At 42.4% G+C, this 26151-nt stretch overlaps 1 protein-coding gene across 2 annotated transcripts in view; it reads left to right on the forward strand.

The window, feature by feature from the left end:
* CACHD1 (cache domain containing 1) overlaps positions 1 to 25796 on the forward strand; it is a 111180-nt gene extending 85384 nt beyond the window's left edge. The window contains exons 10-27 of one of the 2 annotated variants that reach the window (XM_050900546.1): positions 360 to 509; positions 1069 to 1192; positions 1703 to 1820; positions 3554 to 3722; positions 5795 to 5937; positions 6538 to 6719; positions 8414 to 8524; positions 12584 to 12706; positions 14868 to 14967; positions 15090 to 15206; positions 16629 to 16789; positions 17475 to 17561; positions 17780 to 17896; positions 18849 to 19000; positions 19398 to 19559; positions 20428 to 20505; positions 21477 to 21578; positions 24114 to 25796. In XM_050900546.1, the coding sequence (XP_050756503.1) occupies positions 360 to 509; positions 1069 to 1192; positions 1703 to 1820; positions 3554 to 3722; positions 5795 to 5937; positions 6538 to 6719; positions 8414 to 8524; positions 12584 to 12706; positions 14868 to 14967; positions 15090 to 15206; positions 16629 to 16789; positions 17475 to 17561; positions 17780 to 17896; positions 18849 to 19000; positions 19398 to 19559; positions 20428 to 20505; positions 21477 to 21578; positions 24114 to 24352 (2435 nt within the window). In that variant the 3' untranslated portion in view covers positions 24353 to 25796. Of the gene's footprint in view, positions 1 to 359; positions 510 to 1068; positions 1193 to 1702; positions 1821 to 3553; positions 3723 to 5794; positions 5938 to 6537; positions 6720 to 8413; positions 8525 to 12583; positions 12707 to 14867; positions 14968 to 15089; positions 15207 to 16628; positions 16790 to 17474; positions 17562 to 17779; positions 17897 to 18848; positions 19001 to 19397; positions 19560 to 20397; positions 20506 to 21476; positions 21579 to 24113 lie in introns of those variants that run through there. The other variant, XM_050900547.1, reaches the window with a different exon arrangement.
* Positions 25797 to 26151: the final 355 nt, after the last annotated feature.

Consider the following 26151-nt stretch of genomic DNA (forward strand, 5'->3'; position numbering starts at 1 on the left):
TTGGCTTTTCATGCAAATGTGTTTCTTATCTATAAGGCATCCACTTCTAGACTGACAAAAACCCCAAAACATTCATTGTGCTGTGTATTTTAATAAATTGATTAAATGTACCTTAGGTCACTATCAGAAACTTAGAAATTAATAATTAGGGCGAGTGGCTGACAACAGCCAGACATGACAGATAGCCTGCTCAGCTTCCCTGTAGGCGTGCCACTTTTGGTCCGTATTCCAGCAAGGAATGCTGTATAAAATTTAACTGTATAACATTTTGAAATGATAAAGCGCATGCTCTGTTTCCTCTAAAAATAATTAACTAGATCTTATTGCGAATGGTTTTATGTTATTTCTCTCATTCTAAGGCCTGATAATGACTGTAAGTAAACCGTGTTACTTTGGAAACCTGCTGCTAGGAATTGTTGGAGTAGATGTTAATCTCGCATATATCTTGGAAGATGTCACCTATTATCAAGACTCCTTGGGTTCCTACACTTTCCTCATTGATAATAAAGGTAACTTTTTGGCTCAGATAACCTCTGCTACTCCCACTGAGGTCATTAACCATCAAAAGGAAAATCTTATTTCTCAAGTCTCTAAATAGTCTATAAGTAATGAATTATAATATTCATTAAAAGATTTATTGCATGTTGTTTGGTTAGTTTTGCCTAAGAGTTGCTGAAGACTGTAGGTGGATTCATGACTTGAAATGTCTGTACTGGAGTTTTGATGTGGAAATGCTTACTTGCTGTTGAGATTTTCTACATGTGTAACATCCGAGGTGTTCTGTATGAGTAGGGCAAAAGGCAAAACGGGTGTATATGTGTGTTCAGCTCTTTTCCTCTGATCCCAGCCTCTTTTTATTGCTTGGTTCGTTGAGCTGTCTTTCATTTGCAACTTACCAAGTTCTTAGTTTGTAACTACTCTGATGATAATATTGCTTGTTCATTTTTGTTGAGCCTTTGTAAAAAGTGTATGTGGTTACTGTATTCTTTTTTTTTTTCTGTAAATATTCATCCTGGACTCAGTTGTTAGAATGCATTCAATGTCTGGGTTTGTGTCTTTATTTTTTAGGATACACTCTTATGCACCCATCCCTTACCAGGCCCTACCTGCTGTCTGAACCACCGCTCCACACAGATATTATCCATTATGAGAACATTCCGAAATTTGAGCTGGTGCGCCAGAACATCCTTAGGTAATGCAGGTCCAAACATTAGCAGTCCTTAGGGCACTAGAAGTCTTTCTAGAGGAGTTTTAAGAGAATATAAGGTAAAGTTCCTTTTCCTACAGTATCTGGATACTCAGATGGATTTATTTTTTTCTCTCCCCCCAAATGCAGAATGGTTCTGGTTGGTTTTTTTTCCTCCAGCTGTCTTCATTTTATCATTTGGTGCGCTAGCAGTGGTTTCCACAGCTGATCTGGGGGATACTCTTTCTAATGTCTCTCTTCTGTGTCAGGAAGATTTTCCACTATTTGGTCTGGGTTTTTCTTTAGCCTTTGTCTTATCTGAGTATGTGTTTTAACTCAAAATGTGGCGGTACCCAAGTGCATTTTCAGCATGCATACCCTTTTTCTTCACCTAAGACAGATAACAGTTAATCTCTTCATATCTTATGATATTTTTATGGATGTACAGTAACGGGTTTTGCTTAAGAGCTTTCGCAGTGTTTAATAAAATGCTGTATGTTATATTTGCCAATATAGCATTCCCCTGGGCAGCCAGATCATTACGGTTCCTGTGAACTCCTCACTGTCTTGGCATGTAAACAAACTGAGAGAAGTTGGAAAAGAAGCCTACAATGTCAGCTATGCCTGGAAAATGGTAAGGACTTAAAGTGACACTGTTGCAGGATGGCATAGAGTAAGTTCCTACATTGAAGAGTACGTTAATGCATTGAATATAGTGAAGCATGAAGTATCGCTATATATCGAAGTATGAAAGGTTTTAATTACTCAGAAACTGCACGAATGTGGAGTTTTTTTGTTACAGTGAAGAACCAATGAAATTACCATTTCAGGTTTGTTACCATGTCATCTTCAGAGACGTGTCTGTATGGATACGTGTGTGCTCTTTCTTCATGAAGGCGCTCATTTCATAAGACGTATGTAATGTACAGTTACATAGAGATGATACTCGTGCTTTCCCAGTGGAAGTAAATCTATACTGGTCTGGATGTCATACTGCAAGCCAGGTGACACGTAAATACCTGCCAGAGACCACATTTGAATACAGTGCTGAGGCAGTGTTTAGTATTAAGTCATTCCTTTGCTTAATACTGTTATGTTTGGGGCAGAGTAGTACAATCGATTAATTAATAGTTAGGGAAATGTCAGCTTCTCATTCTGATACTATCTTGTTGCAGAACTGTATCAGTACCAAGTGATGATGTTTGCTGTAATGTAACACTTTTCTTGCAAACATTAGTTATATCGAAGCTTTCATTGAAACGGAGTACGATGTGTATGCAACAGGCTATATTACCAGCTGTAAGAGCTTTAAGAGAGCTCCTAGCAGCTGTCTTCCTTTCTTCAGTTTTGAATATATCTGAACACTGATCTTGACCCAGGGATTAAAATGGAATCTAAGGTTAAATATAATCCAGGTGAATTTCATTGATGCCAGAAATAATTGGCTACTTCTTTGTGCCAACAAACTCAAGAGGGTGCTTGTGGATCATTTCACAGTATTAAGTTAAATCCAACCTAAAAGATTAAGCTGAGCAGTTTTAAGAGATTAAATCTGTCATTGTGTAACAGAAGTTCACATAGGAGGGTGTCTGGAGCTAATTTTCTAATGTTGTAATGCTACATTAAATATCAAACACCCTTGCAGAGCAGCTAGACAACTCCAGGTTTTGCTAGTCTGATGTACTATAGGATACTTAAAATATACAAACTAGTGAAGCACGTGACACATGCAGCACACAATTAAGAGTGGTAATGATAAAATCTTATTTTTGAGAGTTGATTTGTCTGTATTCTTCATAAAGGGAATACCAGTGTGTTTTTATCAGCTGTGAACCTGAAGCCTCTCCTCTGTTAACGACATTTTGGAAAGTATCCACAAAACAGGGATAGAAATTATTGCTAATTGAGCAACAAAACGAAGGTCTTAATGTAATCTTTTTTCCTGAAAACTAAATGTTTTTATTTTGTGCATAGACTATGGAAAAGTATTTTTTGTACAGCTTAGTGGCTCCGATATGTTCAAGATGATTACGGACTGGAATGTGGCTGTATGGGACTGAGTTGCAGTAATCAGACCACTGAAGACAAGTGTCTCTATCCTGCATGGAGACCAATATGGCTTGAGCACAGTCCTTCTCTCTGTTTTCTGTAGGATCAAGTGCATATTAGCTTCTTTGAAAAGGAGTTGTCTGTTTTCAGAGAGAGTGGGAACTGTGATCCTTGAGAGTACGGCGAAGTGTGGTGCTGCCTTCCAGAACTGGACAAGATGAGCAATTAAAGAAAAGAGAAGGAATGCTAAATAGAAAATAAGTTCTGTAACTCCTCCACCTTTTCGTTTCTGTTTGATGACTTGCCCATGTTTTTCAGGTCCAGGACACATCCTTTATTCTGTGTGTCGTGGTAATACAGCCAGAAATACCTGTTAAACAGCTGAAGAATCTCAACACTGTCCCCAGCAGCAAGCTCCTGTATCATCGACTGGATCTGCTGGGCCAGCCGAACGCCTGCCTGCACTTCAAGCAGCTGGCTACCTTAGGTAAAGCTTTCTTGCAGTTCGTCTTGACCACCTCGTGCATGTTTCTGTAGAGTGTGGCAGCAGAACGTAAAACTCTTCTCACAAAGCACTGGAAATACTCTCCTCTTGAGAGGCTTTTATTTCCAAGGCTGATTTTCTCATCAGCTGTTACCTTCTTATAGCTCTTCATTGATCATAGCTACCCCGCTCAATGGCGAGCACTTGCATGGATGAACGCAGCGGGACTGCTCCTCAGAGTACGAGATAAATGCACCGTGAGTCTTGCTCGATCAAGTTCCCAAAAAGTGGAGTGGGGAGAGTAAGAGAGGTCTCACCAAGCTTAAAACTAAGTTCTCTTCTCTTGGCTGTAAAGCAGCTTATTGACAAATAACATAAGTAGGATGAAGTCCTGGCCGGTCATGCAGGACTACGATTCTTTTGACTTTGGATTTATGCAAGTTTTTCACTGCCATAAGCATTTAATACCATCCATCCATGTGAAGTCAGAAGTTAAGTCCGTTGGGGGAAACTGAGAACTTCAGTGGTGTGATGGTTTCCAGACCCTCCTTACCTGCTTAAAAATTCTCGGGTTACTGACGCATTCCTGCTTTTGATAAGCTAAACTGATTCTACTCTACCTGACTAATTTCAGTAGTTGCTCAAACATTACTGGAAAGAGGGAGAGTCTCCATGGCAGTACAAGTTCTAGTGTCTGGAAAGGACAGAGAACTTCAAAAGCATAATATATCCTAAGAACATAGAAGTTTTTTTATATAAGCATCATAAGTTGCAAGCTTTCATATTTAAGTATTAATCTTGGGGGTTTTGCTAAAATCTGTGCTATATTACAAGAAGTTCTGAATTAAGTGCTTTTGTTTGTAGCAAGGTTTGAAGGTCTCATGGTGGATTAGCGGCACAGTTGTGATATTTTCTTAGCTATATTGCAATTCCACAAATAGCTAAGTGAGATTAGACTGGAGGAGTTATGGAGGAACTTGACAAACCTATGGAAATTGCTTTGCCAATTGTTTAAAATACAGGGGTTTTTTCTTTCTTTAATGTGGTGCCTAGTCTTGATTATCTTATATCCAGAAAGACAAGATATAAATGGAAAATATCCAAAAAACACAGTACTAAGCTGACAAGTGGAAAAACTTCATGCAAAGTAAAATGCAATCACATCAGAGTATTTGGTCTGCGAAGCAGATGAAGGACTATAATAGAAGTTCGTAAGTGATGACTGCAGTACATATGGTTGCTGGATGTATGGTGATGTGTTTTAGAGGAATGCGAATAAAAGCAGAACACTTCACATACTCCAGTGAAATTTTTCCTCTGGAGACCATTACACACGGGGAAACCGGGTTCCATGGGTCAAATATTCAGAAAAGGCATTCTTCTCAACCTTCCGCCCTGCATCATCATAATCGTTTTTCTTTTTAAAAAGAAAAAGCTGTCTGGTATTGCAGTTTCTGCACAGTGAAAGTTTACTTTCTGGTCTGTTCTGAAAATCACCCCAGACCGCTACACTTTTATTGGTAAGCTCCCTCTTCTGCACTTGTAATTCTCCATTTTTTCATTATCTGTAACTGAAAGTGCTCGTTTTCGTTTTCCTATGCTGTATCTAGCCTAAACATGGATAATTAATTTCTTGTTCTTTAGCATAAAATCTTTTCTTAAGGGAAAACAGCTTCTGTAATCTTTCGAAAAGTGGAAATTCAGAAATTGTTTAGACTTTGAGAACAAGGGCACTAAAACTTTGTGACTTCTGTATTTTGAAGCAAGAAAGGTAGTTCGTGTGCAACCTTAAGTTTTGTCAGTGCCCGGGGAGGCAAGCTGTGCTGGTAAGTGCTCTGGTTTGGGTGGAAAACTTCACGTTTCCTGCCCTCGCTCACAGTCCACCCGTGACCTGAAGGAGCTGGGCACTTTGCGTACTGAAGCGTGGGAGAGAGTGAGGAGTGCGTCGGCGTAATTCCTTCCACGTGTCCTCAGCTAGGACACCACGTCAGATACCCTTTCGTGGTACGAATGTGTTTACTGTGCAATGCGTGCAATTCGTTGTCCTTAACTTTCTCGTATTTTGCTATTTTCAGAAAGCCCTACGGTAATGCTCTCTGCGGGCAGCTTCTCTTCTCCATACGAACATCTCAGCCAGCCCGAGACGAAGCGGATGGTGGAGCATTACACAGCGTACCTCAGCGACAACACGCGCCTGATTGCCAATCCTGGCCTGAAGGTATGTCCTCGGTGCTGACATCTCTGGTCTGCCCTGGATACCCTGATTTCCTCACCTCCCGTACCTCCGTCCAGGAGGGGAGTACCTGAAACATTGATCTCCTTATGCTCACAGGGTTATGGAGTGGTGGTTTGGAGTGGTATTCCCATGCCTGGAGAGATGGCCATGGGCTTCAGGGCCCAGAAGAGAGGAAGGAGAGGGCTTCCTTCCCAAGAGGGAGGGGAAAAGGTTGATAAGCAGCTATTGAAATAAACACTGCAAAAAGTAAAGCTACAGTAAATTCTGAGCGGAAATATCTCTGTGTTCTTAAGCATATAAATGAGAAATTTCTATTTTGTGTGCGAGCGGAGCAGTATTTATATTTACGTGAAGTAAAGAAGCAAACTCTTAAAAGCCGCAGAGATAACGACAACAATATTTCATTATAATATCCTTTTCCTTTGCTTGGAATGTGCCAGATCCGTCTGGTGTGAGAAGACTTTAAACAAGTAATTGAGTTTAGATGATCTCCGATCGCTCTTTAGGAAACCCCGCGAGCAGCTTATTATCTTTTCATGCAAGTCTTAGAGGAACCCTGCTAGGTCCGCCTTTGTTTTGCAGTTCTCTGTCAGAAATGAAGTAATGGCTACCAGTCACGTCACAGATGAATGGATGACACAAATGGAAATGAGTAACCTGAGCAGTTATATTGTGCGCCGTTACATAGCAACCCCCAATGGGGTGCTCCGAATTTACCCCGGTTCCCTCATGGACAAAGCATTTGATCCCACCAGGAGACAATGGTGAGTTTTTAGGGTCCCGTTATCAAAGCTTTGGCTAATCTTGGAGGGCAATAAGGAAAATACTTGGGATCAGTTTCATAGCCTGGGTTTTTTTTATGGCCAGCTAATAAACTGTTTAACTAGAAATGTTTTCATCGTGGGTAAAAGACTTGGTGCTTCAATACAGCTAGTTAAAACCTTTATTGGTTCTAATTTCAACCCTTTTTATTTTAAGTGATAGTTTCTGTTTCATATCCCTGCTACAGCAGATGGGAATATAAATATTCAGAAAATGAGCATCCCCTTTAGGGATTAGCTAATTCGGGAGTGTTTTCAGCTCCTTGTGCCATTTTTGGTTGTTAATATTTTAGTCTGTTTGTTTGTTTGTTTACAGCGGGTTTCCTTGCTAATTTAAAGCAGGAATTTGCTGGCTCGACTGCGCTATTAATTATGCACTATTATCTGATTTGGGACAATACTTGTATACATTACAAATGAGAGCCTGCGACGCGAGAGCGCTCTGGAGCCTGTTTTGACGTGTGCGCTTTGTTGAAAGGAGTCGGCCAGGTGCTGCCGCACTGGGACGCTGGGAGAGGCACGAGCCAGCGCTGGGTCCCAACCCTCCGGCTGGACGGGGAAGGCTCGGAATTGCTCCTGCTGTTGGCCGTGCTGTAGCTCTCCTGACCCATGTTTTCCCTCAAAAAAATCATTACCATAGCTACTGATTAGCTTTTCTTCAGGTTTTCTTCCTTTTTGTTGTTATTTATGCTTTTGCTGACAGATAAGATGATGGGATTTTGCTCTCTTTTTTTGTAGCGAGATAAACGGGGTGCGTTCATGTTGTAAATTAACAGAACGCACTTTTACAATCCCTTGTCTCCATTTTAAAAGATGTCAAATTATTTTCATTACTGATTTTGGGAGGGGTTTTTTTGTTTGTTTTTACACTTCACTGATTTTCTCAAACCATGGTTTTGAAAAAGCATGCCGTAGTGTCTTGGGTTTTATATAAAGCCAAATGGCAGCGTTTTGGAAAGAAGATGCAAGCAAAGCGCTAGTAATAAAGTAGAATTCAGTCACTTGCACAGCGCAGTCCAGACTCGTGGGTTAGTATATATAGTGGGGTGGGGGAAAGCAAAGTGATAGATCTTGCATACACAAAAGTGTTTCCAACAGTTGGAATGTTTTATAAACTTCCTTATGACAGTAGGAAGATATCTGACATGGCTGTGGCTCCTTTTATGTTGACAGTAAATTTTAAAAGAGATTGTAATTTGTAATCACTTTCTGGCATCTTTCCAGATTTTCACGCGTGAATTCTGCCTACAGGACGTCCTTTCTCCTGCGTTCGCAACATAATAATTTTGCCAGTGTTTGCTTTGAGTTTGAGACTTCGCTGGCACCGAGTCATACGTTGTCCTGGGGAAAAATGTCTACAATGACGTTAAAAGTATTCCGTGCAGAAGTAAATTGAGCTTTTTTAATGCAGTTGTAGGTACTGAGGAACCATTTATTGAGCAAGTCGGGTTTAGGTCTGGGTCCTAATCATACTTAGGTGCTTGTTTAATATTAAGAAACACTAATTTGGTAGCACATTGTTCACAGTGTACAGAATTCAATGTTTGTCTGTGTTTCTGCAAAATCAAGGATACTGTCTTAAAGTTTACAGTAACCCTTTTTCACTAATGATGAGTGTTTCTTTTGGCTGCCCTTAGGTACTTGCATGCAGTGGCTAATCCAGGACTAATTACCTTTACTGGTCCCTACTTAGATGTTGGAGGGGCAGGCTACGTCGTTACGATCAGTCACACAGTCCATTCTTCCAGGTAAATTGTGTTTTTTGAGGTTTGTGTCAAGCAAGAATACTCTCAATTATCAGGATGTGCTTTGGGTAGGAGAGAAGTACGCTGAGCGACTCCTGTGTGTGTGTTCAAGAACTGGAAACCAAACCTGTTTTTAAAGTGCTTTTGATGAAATGTAATATAACCTTGTGTAGATTCAGTGGAAATAGTATATTGAAATACTGTCAGAAATCCATGTTGTATGACTAGGTTTATATTTGGTAGCTTTATTGATATACGAATAACAGCAGCATATAGAAAAAAAGATTGATTGGGGAGAATGTGCTCCTGGATGAAGATGAGATGAGATGCCAGGTATGCAAGACAAGGGCCTAGGAGGAGGAGAGGGATTGCTTTCATTAGGCAGTCGGGGATATGTTCCCTCTCTGCTGGTAGTCAAATACTTTTTCATCAAGGCAGCTAATCTCTGAATTTCCTGAAGTTACTCACACTTACACTTCTGACGTTGTATGTACCAGGGTGATGTTCGGAAGGGAATAAGAGGTCAAAGCAGATCCACCTAACTGCAGATGGAGGTCAGTCCACAGGACTGCTTTAATTAAAGCTCTGTCCGTACTCCCGGCATTGGGGGAGCTCCTCGCCTGGGCTGTTTAAATTCGGCACTTCTGGACAGGGGCTTTCAGGAGTAAGAAGAACTTGAGGAGAAGCCTTTAAACCTTCAACTGCCCTTACAGGATTGCAGAAAACACATCAGAGTGGAAGCAGGAGCCCGTGCCTTTGGGATCAAAACCAAAATGAACATCATAGCCATAGAGGAAGAAGCATTTTCTTTATTAATTAGTCTTCTATGGCCTAAAAAAAGGACAGGGGAAATTCTAATGTATCTTCCTTCAAAGTCGATCAAGAGAATCTCGGTGTTCCCTTTATTCTCAGTACAGCTAATATTACCACCGGGAGAAGTGGAGTCAGTCTCTCTGTGAACATCTGGTCAGTACTGGAATGACCCTTTCCTCGAGGACCAGAGGTTTTTTTGTTTCAGCTCCCTCCTGGCCAGGCCCCCAGCCTGAGGTTGAGGTTTGGTTTGAGATGTAGGCTGTTTAAAGGAGGTCAGTTTATAGAATATGTACTAAACCTTTCTAACATAAGAGTTTCAGAAATGGTAGTTACTCATTTGGTTTTTTTACACGGAGTCTCCTCCAAGACTTTCACTATGTGGCTTCTGCACACACTCCATCTAATAGCCCACTGGTGCAAAGGTAACTTCTAACGTTGCGCTGGTAAATGCAGATCACAAAGCCAGCAGAGCTCGGGACGCTGCTTTTCTACTCTTCTCAGAGACATCTCGGCTTTGTTTGGGATTTCCCACCACAGGACATCTGCCTGTCTTTTCTGGCAGGAGTGTTATCAGGCCTAACGCCTGCGTGGTGCTTCTCACAGAGGAATTTACTTAAGGGAAATAAGCACTTTTGTAAGAAGAGAAGTGCAATTAATCAAAATTCTGTCTTTTATCTAGTAAGAGATGGTTTAGTGAGCTTCAAGAACTTAAAGCTCATGTGGGTTATTAGAACATGATTAAAGAACGGTTAAACAAAGTTTGGCAGATGCGAGTGTGATTCCTGGGTAAATATGACCTCTAAAGCTTATAGTCACATGCGGTTATAATCCCCAAAGAGGTCTTAGGTAAAAAAAAAGCAGAGGGGTGGGGGAGGAATCAGTAGCATTAATAGGCATACTCGCATTAGAAACTGCTGTCTGGGTTTAAATAACAGCATTAGTTTATCTGGAACTGACGCTTATCTCTCGTCCCCATTTTACGTGTATCTTATTTCTTTTTTGGAGGCTGGGAATAGAAGATTCATGCAAGAAGTTATTTAATACAGCTTGCATCAAGCAAACCAGAAGGATTTAATGCTTAAAAACGAAGCTAAAATATTTACAGCATTCCTAATGGCTTTTTGTCTGTTAGGACAGAGCAGTAACTTCATCGCGTGATGCCTTGTCACATACAGTTAAATGTACCTGTGCTGCTTCGCTGTCATCCTTTTCCCCATTCCTTCTCCATGAAATGGGTAATGTTAAAAATAAGTTAAATGCAGGTTTTTAGAATCTATATTTATAAATCTACAAATTAGATTTGACTGCATCTTCACTGTACCTCTTTAAAGGCAAATAAACTTCAGTCCAGTAAACGGAGCTGGTTTTATATGGATAGGGGGTTGCCAGCAGCCTCTACTTTGTATCATCCAGCCGTGCCATTCAGTTATCTTCTTTTTCTAAACTTCTTTATTCCTATTTACAAGAGTAAATTTTAAAAAGTAGCAAGTCAAACACGTCTCCTTTGTCATCAGCGTAAAGCCCACATAGGTGCAAAACAGCACGCCCCGTGATTTGAGGATGAGCTGATCATTTTGTGTCCTGGAGGGGTGAGAGGCAGCTTGGTCTGGCCGTGCCATCTCAGTGCTGCAGGAAGCAATCCTTGAGAAGCAGGAGCGACAGGGATTCCCTGGTCGTTCCGTCCAGCCTCAGGGTGCTGCACACCACCGCATCATAGAATCCTTTACATAACCCGCCATAATAAATATTAGTTATTTTCCTCTACTATTATATTAGAAGGCTTTTGTTCCAGAACCTCGCTGCTCTGATGCCCAGCTGCCGCCCAGTGGGGTTTTGCGCCTCAGTTCAAGTGCGTTCATTCACGAGGTCTTGAGTATCGGGATGTTTCTCCTGTGGGGAAGGTGGGAATTTGCCAGGACAGGAAGTTTTGGAAAAATAACAACATAAATAGAATATAATTTCTATGTGGAGCTTTCAGCATCCAGATGATCTCAGCCAAATGTCAAGACTGTGCTTCTGCCAGGAGAGCTCTTGCAATTGCTTCACTGATGGTGAGGAGAGTTAAAACGATACAACTAAGCGAAAGTAGCGCTTTTTTACACTTACAGAGCTGTCAGAAAATACCCTTCCACACATCAGCCCGAGACTGTTTTGTCGGTCTTTGGTGTATCGGTTGCTAAGGCAACTGTGTATATTCCCGAACTGGTGTGTAAAAATAGGAACGCAAGCGCATTTTCAGTACGGGTGAAATATTGTAATTCACAGCAGCTCTTGTTGCCAGTGCTGGTGAGCATCCGCAGAGACTCCAGGTTCTGCGCTTTCCCTAAATGTCTATTTTATGGTTGCCCTACATTGGGGAAAAACACTGAATCAGAACATTTGTGAAGCGATACGGTTTTAAATGTCTCTTGGCACTCCGTAGGCAGTGGGAGGCAGTGTCAGGTTAACGTGAATGACTCCTGCTTAATTCCAGCTAGCACGGATAACTGGCCTGTTAGTAGGATGTGATTTGAAGCATTTAACACGGTGCTCATTAACCAGCACCTACATACCACCTCGTTGCCTGGTGCAAGGTAACCTCATTCATGTCTGTACCTCGGCCAGCTGCTTTTTTGTGGCTGAAATTCAGAATCACTCCTACACTTTGGAATTTCAGGGGTTTAGGAAAATGTCTATGGCAGCTTCATATTCAGGTCCTAACGCTGGGGGCTGAGCAAAGAGGAGCGGTGCAGAACGTGAACCCCCCGAGGCGGTGGGGATTTGGCTGCTAGAAATGCAGGAGCTGCGTCCTGCGTTCGTTTGTGCGAGTGGGGAATTTTTAATCCTAATCTATGTTGCTAAATATTAAATCTGTATAGGTGGTAGAGGTGTATGTAAGAGCCAAGGGAAAACAGCCCCTGGGGAGAAGGGTCGGTTCCTGGGTGTGATGCCGTCCTTGCTGGGCTGTCTCCTGTCTCCTCCATGTTCTGGTTGTATGAGGTGCGATTTAAGTGAAGAGACTTCAGGATTTGCAGCAAATAACTAACACTGCTAAGACACTGTTCGCTCCGTTTACAACTGCTATAACTGTTCATTTAAACACAAGCAGGGTGAACTGAGCTTCGGTGTGGAGGTATGGATTTGAGCTGGTCATTTATATGCCAGGGAAGCCAGTCCCCTTTTCAAGTAGGGAACTGAGTAAGTAAAATATTAATAATTAATACAGCCAGGAAAGCCTTTTTCCTTTTTTTTTCCCTCCCCTCTTTGCAGTGCACAGATGTCTTCAGGACATTCGGTGGCAGTAATGGGCATTGACTTCACCCTGCGATACTTCTACAAAGTTCTCATGGACCTGCTGCCAGTTTGTAACCAGGACGGAGGAAACAAAATCAGGTAAGCCCTTCCTTCCAGGCAGTATATATCTAAAGCCTTTTTTTTTTTTCCCTTTAACCAGATGACCCAGAGGTACTTACCAACTTAACTTATTCTAGGATTCTGCTACTTTCAGTGTGCGTTCTCTGATTTCCACTAAAATTTGTGCTTGTTCTTCTCATAAAGATGATGTGGACCTTTTTGTTATTCAAGATCAAACTGTTATCAGCTAAGTAAACAGTCTGCAGGAATACAAAAACGGAAGATAACTGATTATTTTTTTTGGCTATATTTAGACTTCACTGAAATCCTGGGAAAAAAAAACATTCTTTCTTAAATGAACGCACTTCCCATTCTCTTCTGTTTGTTTTCATTTTGCCTATTTAGTTACTGTGAGCATGTAATAATGATGTATTTTCTCATTTTAACTATGATTATTAAACTACACTTTTCTTGTATTTTTCTCAGGAATACATAGCACAGCACTAGTCAGAAGAAGTCTGATTTCACCTGGAGCATCTGATTTTATTTAAACCTATGTGTATCTTAGTTGTTCCTCCTTCCTTTACTCTTTTTTGAAAAATCATGGCGGGGGGGGCAGGGAGAGACTCTGGTTTGGATCTGGAGTAACGTGGTAACATGGTTTGGGCATCGTTGTTGTTTCTTTGTTTGTTTTTAAACCTTAAACTTGGGAAGGGAAGTGGTTTTTTGTCATCCTCCCAGTTCTTTTCTGGTTTGGTTTGGGTATTTTTAGTATATTTTATGGTGTATAAAAAAAAAATAATCAGGATTTCTGATTTGGCATTCCTTCCCCTCCCCCAGTTAAAAACTATTAATAATCAACGGGGTCAGATGCTTTATTCTGTTTCTGCATTCCCTAAATGAGGAATTTCAAGCATATTGTTAAAAGCTTTGTTAGACCATTCTAACGCAGAAGCCAGATCGAACACGTACAGCCTCTGCGTAAATGCACACAGGTACTAAGAGACAGCTGTTGTAACTATCTGGCAGGCGTTTGGGTTTTTTTAATGTATCTCTACTAAGCTTTTTCTCTCTGCAGTCATTCTGGGGTAGTCACAAGCCTACTCGTTCTCCTCTTTCCTATGGCATCTTTCAGAAAAAAGAGAAAGTGCAACATCACTACATGAATTTCTAATGCAAACCCCAAACAGTTTGGGGCAGTAAAAAAAAATCCAACTAAAAGTTTTCATGGCTCCTTTGTATACCTAAAGTGTACAGTCCCATCTATGCTGTGCTGATTGCTTTAAATTATATCTGCTCTCCCCCCGCCGTAAGCCGACGTAGGTAGAGCTTTACATAGCAGACTGCCATGGGAATCGCAGAGTTTAAAGCCGCCCGAAGCGTCCGCCGGCTCCAGGCAGGAGGCCGGGGCTGCGCCCGGGGACGGGGCTGCTACCCCGCTGAGCTCTTCGGGAGCATTGAGTGGCCGCATTAACCTCCTCCCGTCTCCCTTCTGCGGCCACCGATTCTCTTGACGTTGGCGCAGGCTGTGCCGTCCCCGGTGCCGCTTGCTCCTCCACCTTCCCCAGCGCGGCTGTCTGCGGCTATGGAAACGGGGAGATGCTGGAAACATTACGGATTAAAACCTCGCAGCACACTGGTTTCTAGAAAGGGGCACAGATCCGACATCGTTTCCCTGAGATCACACGGGAAACTAATGGGAAGAGCTGAAAAGGGAGAGAAAAGGTTGGGAAGGCTGAGAATGGAACAGGAGTGATTGATCTCCCCATTAAAATTGAATTCTAAAGCGGAAGGTCTTTAAAGGAGAGTGTGAAATCTCTGTTTAATTAGTAACATAGTAGATTAATAAACTGTTAAAGCTTTCCAAGTTCATGATGCTTCCTTTATTTCTGGATCTTCCCTGATCAGACAAGACAACGCACTGATCAGTTTTCCTTTCTGTTTCTAATCAGTTCCATTTTCAAGTCCTTGATGGTCCAGGCTTGCTGTAACAGTAACAGATTTAAAAGCTTCAGGGAAATACCAGATATATTCTTTAAAGATGTTTTGCAGTGAATTTGTTTAATGGCCCTGTTATTTTAATAAATGGAAGCCTTTCAGAATTCTTCATCTAGCTGTAAATTTAAGATCATGTTTTATTTCACCTCTAAAGCCCGAGGAGGTCTAATGGGAGGCTCTCCGCTTTGTTTGTTGTGGGCAGGTGCTTTATCATGGAGGACAGAGGGTACCTCGTGGCACACCCAACCCTCATCGATCCCAAAGGACACGCACCGGTGGAGCAACAGCACATTACGCACAAGGTCGGGCTACTTTTTTCTCGGTTTATTCCTACCTTTTCTAATTTCTGAGGTGGTAAGGACTGTCGAGAAGCTGCTGCTTGTGTCTGATTTCAAAGGCATAAAATCCTACTTTTTTCACGTAGGAGCCTCTGGTAGCAAATGATATTCTGAACCACCCAAACTTCGTCAAGAAAAACCTCTGCAACAGCTTCAGTGACAGAACAGTTCAGCGGTTTTATAAATTTAATACCAGCTTAGTGGTAAGTGTGTTTTTCTATTTTATTTTGCTTTTGAATGTACTTTGGTTGGGTTGGGTTTCTTTTGGTGGAAACGCAAATCCTTGCCAGGATCAGCAGCCGAGGCTGGAAGCCAGCCTTCCGTGTGGATTGGCCTCCGTTCACCCTCTCCAAACACAAAATCAGCAATCTGGACGGCGCAAACTGCGCTTGCATGAGGAGTCAGTTGACATACAAGGGATTATGGATGTGATCGCTGGCCAGCTGGGGTTGATGTCTGCAAAGGCTCATCCAGCATCGTGAAAATGAGAGCAGTTCTCTGTCGTTAGGTGAGGACTTTCCAGCAGTAGTTGGGATTTTTTGCTTTGGATCCTCTGACCTGACCTCTGGCTTCCAACGCTGACCAGTGTCACGTCCTCCTGTGACACGGGCAGTAACGGTCTCTAATAACTTACCTGTTAGTTAGGCGTCCAAATAAATGCATTTACTGATGCAACGTACATGAGCATTCACAGAGGATCATTTGTCAGACCGCAGTCGGTGGAGACCTGAATGCTCTGCGGTCCCCGCGGGTCGTGTGTGAGCTTCCTCTTGTGCTGAGCCGCGCTGAGAGGTCTAAGCCCAGGGGCTGTCATCTCTCGCTGCGCCGTGACGGCCGATAGCATCGCCACAGATCCGCCCTTGCAAGATCACTGCAGAATTATTCAAAAGATGTTAAGCTCTGTGGGAGAAGCTGCTCTTTAAACAATACTTTTCAATTATTACTGGGAGGAGAAGGTGGGAAATGCGTGTCAAAAATATTTGAAAGTTATGTCAGAATACGTTGATTTATGTCAGGTAGGCTTAAACATTTTCCCCACACTTGAAATGCAAAATAGAAAGTGTATTACTGTAAAGGAAATTGTATAGGACAGAGCAAAATCTTAAGATTGTGGCACGCAAATAGGAACCAAGAATGAGTCTGCCTACCGAACAGATCACAGCTGTACGGTGCTGCGGTGTATTTTTTTATAGTAGATGTGCCAGGAAGTTTTCAACAAGTCGTGATGGTGCCTCCCCGTCAGAGCAGAGCCTCTTTGCAGAGGTCACCGATGGCTGGCACAGCGGGGACGGGTCGGTGAGCGATGCGAAGGAGTGAAACGTAACCTGCTGTCGGCGGGGTATCGGACTCAACGCTGCTGCCACATCTCGTAATGTTTACAAGCTAAGCCTATTTTTTTTTTTTTTTTCTGTCTTCAGCAAAGTGTTTCCACCCAGCGGTAGCTCGGAAGCAAAACTCAACAGGTTGATGAACAATTTTATAAGCCTCTTATGTGTGAAGGCGGCACTGCCGTGCATTTGTGTTCCCTCAGCTCTGTAGGTTTCCTTGGAAGGGGGAAAATCTTCGGCTCCCTAAAACAACGGGTTTCTTGCTACACCGTTGACGCTATTTGGTTTTTTTCCTAGGGTGATCTGACAAACCTTGTGCACGGCAGTCACTGCTCCAAGTACAGGCTGACGAGAATCCCGGGCACCAACGCCTTCGTGGGAATCGTCAACGAGACCTGCGATTCCCTTGCTTTCTGTGCCTGCAGTATGGTGGACAGACTCTGCCTCAACTGCCACAGGTGAGCAGGAGATTGGAAATGACCTTCTTCCCTCTCTCTTGATTCAAGGTTTATATAAAATAAATGCATTTTTCAGCTGAATGAAAACATGCAGTGCAAAACTGAAGCGAAAACAACAGTTAGTTACTTTACCTATGCTATCTGTAAGAGGCATGGTGACTTAGCATACCTCTAATCCTTTGCCATATTGTCGGTGTATTAAAACGCAGGGTAGTTTGTTCTTGACATGTTGGGGTAGATAATGTTAAAAGACCACGACAGATTGAGTTTCTCAGGGGCAGTTGTCTGTGGATCAGGCCCTTTGTTCTGGCATATTAATGCCCACGATTTTATGTGGATTGACGTCATTTTTCATTGAGGGGATCCTGGTGCTTGCAGGAGATTTTGCCTACACCAGCATCATTACGTCTTTGTTGCACTGGCACGAGGGATCGCTGCATCTAGATCTGAGACTTGTCCAGGCATTGTCTGCTTTTTATATTTCGGGTAAGAGATCAGAGAGGCTCCGTTATTACATTGTCCTCAGTCCCAGTGCAGAATAGAGCAATCCCTGTGTTCCTGGGGGAAGGAGAAAGGTTACTGAACAGCCTTCTCCGTGGTGAACTGCTGTTACGGAGCTGCACTGCGGGGTTAAAGTCATGGTGCAATGTCTGATGCGTTTTCTGTGTGTTTTCTGCCCCTGAAGAATGGAACAGAACGAATGTGAGTGCCCTTGCGAGTGCCCTCTGGAGGTAAATGAATGTACCGGCAACCTCACTAACGCCGAAAGCAGGTGAGGACGAACTCCTCCGATGGAACAGCATGTGACAGAAGTTAATTAACAAAATTACTTGTTTCTTCATGCTAACTTACAGGTGATACAGGATAGAATAGACAGTATTTTTAGTATAATTAAGCAGATGATATGTAATAGGTAAAAATGATGTTTTCCATTGATTGTGCTTTGACTACTTTTTGTAATGCAAGGCTTTACTTTTTGCCCCGACATAGGAATCCGAGTTGTGAAGTTCATCAGGAGCCAATGACTTTCACAGCAATCGATCCGAGCCTACAGGATGCTCTCCCGCAGTGTATTAACACTCAGTGCAATCAGAAAACAGAGAGCGGGTAAAGTGGCGTTCTCCATCCCTCAAAATATACTGTGTTCTTGAAATAATTAAGTGAAAATAGCTCTTCCTTACATGTTTCAAAGAGAAAAAAAGAGAAGGAAAAAAAAAGTATGATGCCAGAATGAGATACTATAGCACACCCCAGTGATGACATTATGCTGCACTGCGGAAACAGAAGACCTCAGCGTTCCCGTTTGAGTCACATAACGCCATTAATAGCAACCAAATGGCTTTCCCGTCACACTTGTGACTCTGGGAGCCGAGGGTTGTGCAAGTGGAAGATTTGCTGTTGAAAGGACAACGAATTCTTCCTCCTGGCAAAATGGATAGTGCTGCTCTGTTTGTTTGCCTTCTGGAGAAAAGTGTGGACTAAAGCGTTCACAGAAAGCAGACAGCACTTTCGCGGTGGTGACTTTGGAGCACTTTCGAGATGGTAGCTGCCTGTCAGCTTCTAGTTTCCTGCTTCTCTGTCCTACTCCTGGCATTATGTAGAGAAGCTTGAGGGCTTATTTTTGGCTAGTTATGAGCGGTCTCCAGGGAACTGAGATTGCTAGAACATATCGTGCTCTGACCAGACTTTCCAAATCCTTTCTTCCATCTTCCAAAGGACTGCAGGAAAAGGGTGGAACCGTAGTCAGACTTCACCATGCTGAGAAATGTCTTATTGGAGGAGTTACAAGTAGGAAGTTCTCCCTTTGCTCAGGCTGAGCGATGGAGGAAAAAACCAAAGCAAACAGACTTGGAAGATGCATGCGGAAGATGCAGCTTCCCCATATGATACTTGAGCATTTTAACGAGAAGTTTTTTGTGGCCAAACGTTACGTGTGTGAGCGTTTACTGGTGCTTTTGGCCTCCCTCTGTCTCGCAATTCTAAAATAGACTGAGCTATGCCAAACGAGAAGCGTTGAACTTGAAAATAAATACGGTCTTCTTTCGTTTTTAATTTTCAGGGATTGCTTTGGTGTGTTGGACTGCGAGTGGTGTATGGTAGACAGTGACGGGAAGACCCATCTGGATAAGTCCTATTGTGCCCCTCAGAAGGAATGCTTCGGTGGCATTGTGGGAGCGAAGAGCCCGTACGTGGATGACTTGGGAGCAATAGGTAACTCTGCCTTTCTGAGCGGATGCTGCATTTAACTGTTTGTGTTCAGTAACGTGCACTTTCAGTGTCAGAGCATGCTTCACATGACGCGTTTGTCTCTTATGCTAGTGGTAAATTAGCATGAATAGTGCATCAAGCAGTAAAGAAGTAGCATCAGGCCTGTTGTGGGTATTGCATTTTTGAAAATATTGACGTGTAGCTGAGTGTAGCTATACATTCCTGTCTTTAAGATGTACCCTCTCTGAATTTCTTCTCCTATTTAAAGTGTGCTGTCCTGCCTGTGCGCAGTTAAGCACCTGGAAAGCCTTCAAGATCTTCTCTGATCTTCAGAGACGTTGGTTTAAACCTTTCTGCAGAGCACTTTTTCCCCCCCTCTGTTTTGTCCCTTTTGATTTAGGAGATGAGGTGATCACCCTGAACATGATCAAAAGTGCACCCGTTGGCCCAGTGGCTGGAGGCATTATGGGCTGCATTATGGTGCTTGTCCTAGCAGTATACGCATATCGCCACCAGATACATCGGAGGAGTCACCAGCACATGTCACCTTTGGCTGCCCAGGGTGAGCTGATAACGCTTCAGAAACAAATAGTAGGGTGGGAATTAAAAAAAAAACCCAACAACAAAACAAGAACCAAAAACCAAACCAAAAAACCCCACAAAACCAAACAAAAAAAAATCCAAAACCTCTTTCCTTGGTTGGGTTTCAATGCTTCACCCCATTTTATTTCCCTTTTGCCAACCCTTATAAAAATCGGGTCTCATCCAGGGTGCTTGTGTATTGCTGCCCTCTCCTGGGTGCAGGCAGACCTGCTGCCGCCCGCGGAGAGTCTGCCCAAAAACCTCAACGTGCAGTTCTTGATGCTTTTTCTAGAGCTAAAACGATAAGCCCAGCTTCACCGCTTTCTGGACCTTGTCCTAGCACACCGATGGCGTATGTTTATTTCTGCACAAGAGTGGTGCTTTTGGGAGTACAACAGTTTTCACACCCTTTCTACTTGGGCTGTTGGGATGTCTTTTTTTTACTTGTGTTCCCTGCTTCTGGCCCATTTGATGTTCATGGGATAGCTATACATAGATAAAGCCACTGAAGTCTGGGAGACAAAACTGTGTTTGGGAGAAAGGGTACTGGGAGAAAGATAGAGAGGTGAGAAGTGTGATCAGGGCTAATTACCTGGCTCTGTTTTGAATCGGTTTACGTTCTTCAAAACTTTAAAGCCTGTTCCTTCCAGGGGGAGGTGGGGTGTGTCGTTTTCCTAGTATCCCTCGCTCCACCTAGCTTGGAAAAAGCGCACACCAAGCTCAGACTGCATCTCTTCACACAGTAACGCAAAGTGCTTCCACTATATTACCAGGGTGACAGCCGTTAGTAAGATGATCCAAAATTTTTCTCTTAACAGTTGAATTTTTCTGTTTGTAATGGTGTGTAGAAATGTCAGTGCGTATGTCGAACCTGGAAAATGATAGGGACGAGAGAGACGATGACAGCCATGAAGACAGAGGAATCAGTAAGTACCAGATCACTTTGCTGTAAAAAAAAAAAGTTAGATTAAATGAGCCATTTGTTTTCTTAATACGCTAGAATTAAAAATACGTGAGGAAGCCCTGTGCTGATTAGCAGTAGAAAATGACAGAACAATGTTTTAACTTAAACTGTAACTTCCAGTGCACCTTCAGTCTCATGCTGAAAAATTACATTTTTTACTTTTAAAAGACTAATCTCAATTATGTGTGGAGGAGGTTTGCCCCTTACGCCCCCCCCATCACGACCACTTCCAGAAATAGCTCTGATCAGCTTAAAAATTGCAATTGTGACAGTACAGGGTATGGAAAACTCCTACCTTTGTTCGGCCTTGGAAAGCAGAGACCAAGTCTGGCATGTACGTTCAACAAATGTGGCAGTAAATCTTATTTGCATTGATTTGGGATGCTTGTACTTCTTTACCATTCAGTAAAAATGGCACTTTGCGTATGATACTGGTGTGCCGTAAGGTGAGCCGGTGCACCTAAACTCTGGGCGAGCCCCGGAGTCAGACCAGATCCCTGTCCTGCGCCCTCACTAAAACAGAACTAAAACAATACCCAAGATTTGAAACTGTGTCGACACTCAAAGAGTGAAAAACAAGCGTATCTGAGTTTCGTGGCTTGCATCTACTGCTTCTCCAAGTCCTTCTTAGTTTCATTTTGAGTCGGCTTTCAGTGCTGCCACAGGTTCTTTAGCATTGGCACAGTAATTCTCTAACTTCTATTAATCCAAGCAGGTGAGGTGAATGAGTTCGACTGGATCTTGATCTGTTCCACATTTAAACACCATCTCTTTACTCCTACTCCTCTGTCGCTTGACAGTCTTCTTAAAAGAAGTAGTATTTGAGAAGAATTAGTTTGCAGAAAGCCTGTTCCCCTGTGCCTGATTTGTCCCACTGATATAATTCAGTAAAAGCACTTTCTTTAAAACCAGTTCTGTTTCTTTCTCTCCCAGTTAGTAACACTCGATTTATAGCAGCGGTAATAGAGCGGCACGCCCACAGCCCAGAACGCAGGCGCCGGTACTGGGGGCGATCGGGAACGGAGAGCGACCACGGTAAGACCTTGAATCACCGCGCTGGCCCCAGGTTAATGATTGTGGTTACTCGGTTTCCTTCAGATGTCTGGCACGTTGCAGATAAGGCTGCCAAAACCAAACCAAACCAAAAACCTTTGCTCCTTATTGCTTCACGGTTAAACAGTTCTGACACCCTTCAGCAGATGATACCGTCCAGCGAGGGAGGTGGTTTTATCAGAGCGGTAGTATAGCAGCAGCTAAATGCCATGCTCCCCTCTCTGATTTTGGGTTCTGCCACCTTCACTGGGTGACCAGAATTCAGACCGACAGAAATGGTACTACATTTTCCACACTCTTTTTCCATCGCCAACCCTAACAATCTAGATGTTCAGTTGAGATAATAATGGACCTCTCCTACTTAACGAGAGAAAGCAAATCCCTTGCCATCAAGTCAGCATCTCTGCTGCTCTTCTCTTTGACATGACATGCACATCTTTCATAAAATTCCAGCAACATGTGCTGGACACCTGCATTTGCTGGGGTGAAGTAAGCATGGATTTAGAGACCAATGTGTCACGTGCCTCCTTAGCCTTTCTGTTGCACATTCAGTCCATACCATCACCGCAGAGGACATCTTACGTCACCTTTACGCAAATAATGATCAACATTAACTGTGTATGTGTATAGCAGTGAAGGGTATTCAGCCATGTGCGTTTGCCACACACACACACACACACTTCAAGCCTGTTAGGTTCAGGGAATTCTGACATGTCTCTCATGCCCTAAGACTAAGTCTTCTTAAATCTCGAAAGCTGTTAGAAGGGTGTTGCTCATGCTGTTGACTCATGAGGCGGCTTAATATAAATTAAGAGGAGGGTTAGACAAGGCAGTCTGCCACAGATGTCGGCTCTAGCTGCGTGTCGTCGTGGCTGGGTATGTTACAGCAGACCTGGTCAATTATTAAGACAGTGGTTGCACTAATGGAATTGCTGAGGGACAGGAAATCTGAAGGCCGAAGCCTTGGAACGTGGATGAACAGATGCCCGAGAGGCAATCTTGCTCTAGGAGGAATTACCCTGGATTTGGGGCCAGATTACCTGAGCTGAGGCAGATTTGCTAGACTAATGCTCCTTTTGCTCCATTTCTTGTAGTCCTAGCAAATCCTTCCCATCTTTCTAGGCAACATGTCAGGGTTAGCAGGGTGACTGTCTACCTGTTTCTGAAATGCGCGCTTCTATTTTTAGTTTCTGTAATTCCATCTTCTTCAAAGGGCTGCCCACTCGTCTCCCCCAGTTCCTCTCTGCCAGCTAGAAACCATGACTCAGACCATGGGAAATGAGAATCAGCTTTGGGTACCTAGCCTGATACTTTTAACACACTTCTTTGAGGTGTCTCGAGCTGAAAACCTGACTGAGATGCTCAGAAGCACTAGTGGTTTTTCAGCTCTTAGCCCAAGTTTTCTGAGAAGGATTATTTTTCTAATTCAAGCAAGATCTTTTTCCTTTTCAATTTTGTTTGTGTTTCTGCATTTAGAAATACTGAGATGGTTTTGTTTGTACTGCAAACTGGTTCGGAGTGGTAACAGCTGGTTTCAGTGGTAAATCCAACTCTCGTTGTAACTACTAGCACCTGCTTCAAAAGAAAGGGACAGAAGATCTCCGAGGGCCCTGTTACGAGACAGCTTGCTCACTGAGAAAGCACGATCTTGTCTTGCGAGGGTTAGCTGTTAGCTAGCTTTCTAGTGACATCATTTCCTTAGGATATCCCAGTGAATGCAATGCCTCATGACGCCTATAGACAGCTGATCTGGTTTTTTTAACTTCTCAGACTCCAGTAGCAGATATTTTAGCCAAAGGAGAGCCTCGACTTCATTGCACTATGTGCGCGTGCTTAGCTGGAAGCGTCAGTACTATCTGGCTTAATGGACCTGCTGTGTGAAACATTTCCCGTGTGGATTCAATAGATTTCCTTAACCGCATGGAAAGCTCACCAGCGTTAAAAGCATATGCTTGGTTTTTGGAAATAGACCCTCACAGGTGAAAAGTGCTCTCTTCCTTTTAAACATATAATCCTGTGATTATGCAAGAAGATGATGTGAAGAAGTTTTGCTGCTTCCAGATATGATAGCTGGAAAGATGTAGTTTGACAGGAATAGAGGTAACGGTACTGGATCCCCCCTATTTCTTGTCTGTAAAAATCCAAGTAATATCTTAAAAGATACCACCCCCAAAACAATTCTGTTATGTTTTCTTTTTAAAATCAGTGCTAGCAATTCTACTGTAGGAAACTGTTGAACGCACGATTGTTTTTTACTGTTTGGGGTGGTACAGCCCATAGGTCCCCAAAGTTCATAAACAAAGATGGTGACAGAGAAAGGGATCCATTATGAACTTACAGGAGAGGATGGTTTTGTTTGGTTTTTTCTTTTTCTGTTCGTTAAAGAAAACTAATTGTTTTATTCTCTGTAAAGCACTGACTGTGTCTGATTCCATGAAGGGTGCAGCAGTCAGCACCGTGGAATATTCACCTTTTAGTTTTGCTTTTAATTCTTAGTCCTGCCGATTTATTTTCTAGGCTACAGCACGATGAGTCCTCAGGAAGACAGTGAAAACCCTCCATGCAATAACGACCCACTGTCGGCTGGTGTCGATGTTGGAAACCACGATGAAGACTTAGACCTGGACACGCCACCTCAAACAGCCGCCCTGTTGAGTCACAAGTTTCACCACTACCGGTTGCACCACCCAACTCTTCACCACAGCCACCATCTACAGGCTGCAGTCACGGTACACACTGTGGATGCAGAATGCTAATGAACGACGACACAAGAAACGTAACTTGTGAACAATGATCCATGCAGCAACGGGCAGCTTTGTTTCTGTGCTTTTCACCAGGAACGATTTAACTAACTTCCTGAGTAAACTGTTAGGCATAAAAACTTTACATTTTTATAAATGTAAGGTTGGCTCTGAAATGGAAGGGAAATGTGCTTGATGAATGGACCTGCCATAACATTTAATAAAATGGAGCAGGAGGCACGTTAGACCTCCAGAAACAGGGACGCAAGTTTATACAGCAGCTGAAGCTTTGGAAGCCCTGTTATGCTGAGCCAAGAGGAGAGAGCGAGCTTAAAAGAGCCAGAGATGATTTGGTTTCCTTAACTGGAAGAGCAGAAATCTGTGCAGCTGAAGACTAAAAAAGTGCCGGATAGAGGCGGGGGGGAAAGGCTGTTGGTTTCTCTGCGGTTTGTTTTGCGCGTAGAAAATTCACTGCTCCGACAATTGCTGTATGGAACCTGGGACAATGCATCTCAAGATTTTTAAGTAAAGGATTATTTTTCTACTATTTATTGAACTTGAAACTTTGGGGGGAGGGAGGGGAGAAAACATGTTAGCAATTCTCAACAACTACCACGTATATTCTGTGATGGTGAAGTGGTTCTTCCGAGGAAGACATCTGGTTCTTATTAGCTGATATTCATTCACTGCCCCACTCTGCAAAAGGGAAAATGAAGAAGTCGTTTCTGACGTGTTTACATTATGAATGCTTTCTTTTCCACAATTGTTTTCTGTAAATATTACAACCTGATTTATATTACAGTATTTTCTTCCTATTTGCAGAGGAGAAATCCTGTACTCCAGTACTAAAATTCTGAGAATTCTGCCCATAAACCTCTCCATCTTTACCTCTTCGATCGTCCTTAAAGGTTTCCTGTGTGGAAGTAATAAAGAATTTATTTAGCATTAGTTACCAGATAATTCCAAATGAAATCTGTGCCATTCTTCTGTTTTGTTAGGACACTGTCAAGATCAGAAGTAGGGATAAACCAGTGTTTTGTAAAACTTGGGTTACTGTGGAAGGTATCTTTCTGAAATCATAATTTTAAGCTGCTGCTGTTTGTCTGGAATTTAACATTGCTTGGTAATTCAAACAAAGATTAATCAACCTGTCTACAACACAGAGCATCCTAATTATAAATCAGTTTTAAATCACGGTGTTGTATTTTAGATTCACATTTTGTGATTACAATGATATAAAAACATTCTTGCACTGTGCATATGATAAACATCCATTTATATGTAGTTTTTTTAAAAAATCACTTGTTTTAATTAATATGGTACTTAATACTGTATTATGTAAAAAATTGGTTCTTAAACAGTACGGTAAAGTAACTATATGTGTGATATCAGGATACCCCTTTATACTATGTATAAAATTAAAATCTCTAGTGAAATAAACTGTATATAAAGTATAGTTCTGTGGATAACTGGCTAGATTGAAATTATTCGGTCTCAGTTTCCTTTCATTTTCTGGCTGAATGAGTGCTATAACAGGAATGAAACATTTGGTCAGGTTCCTCTAGTTTTTATCAACACTCTTGAAAGATCTAAACTTGACACATAAATGACAGTATTGACATATGTTTTAAAGGGTTTTTTTTTAGCCTGTCAGTCATTATTTGGGAAATGAACGTTTCTGGAAGTAGTCAGCCACTCCATAGACTCACCAAAGCCAATAATTTGTCTTTTTTTTTCTTAGGTGCTACTGAAAACTCGGTTGCGCTGGATTTGCCATTCTGCTGTGTTTGTGTAGGATTGGGTTGTGGGTTTTT

The sequence above is a fragment of the Gymnogyps californianus genome, chromosome 8, assembly GCF_018139145.2.
Source record: "Gymnogyps californianus isolate 813 chromosome 8, ASM1813914v2, whole genome shotgun sequence".
NCBI lineage: Eukaryota > Metazoa > Chordata > Aves > Accipitriformes > Cathartidae > Gymnogyps > Gymnogyps californianus.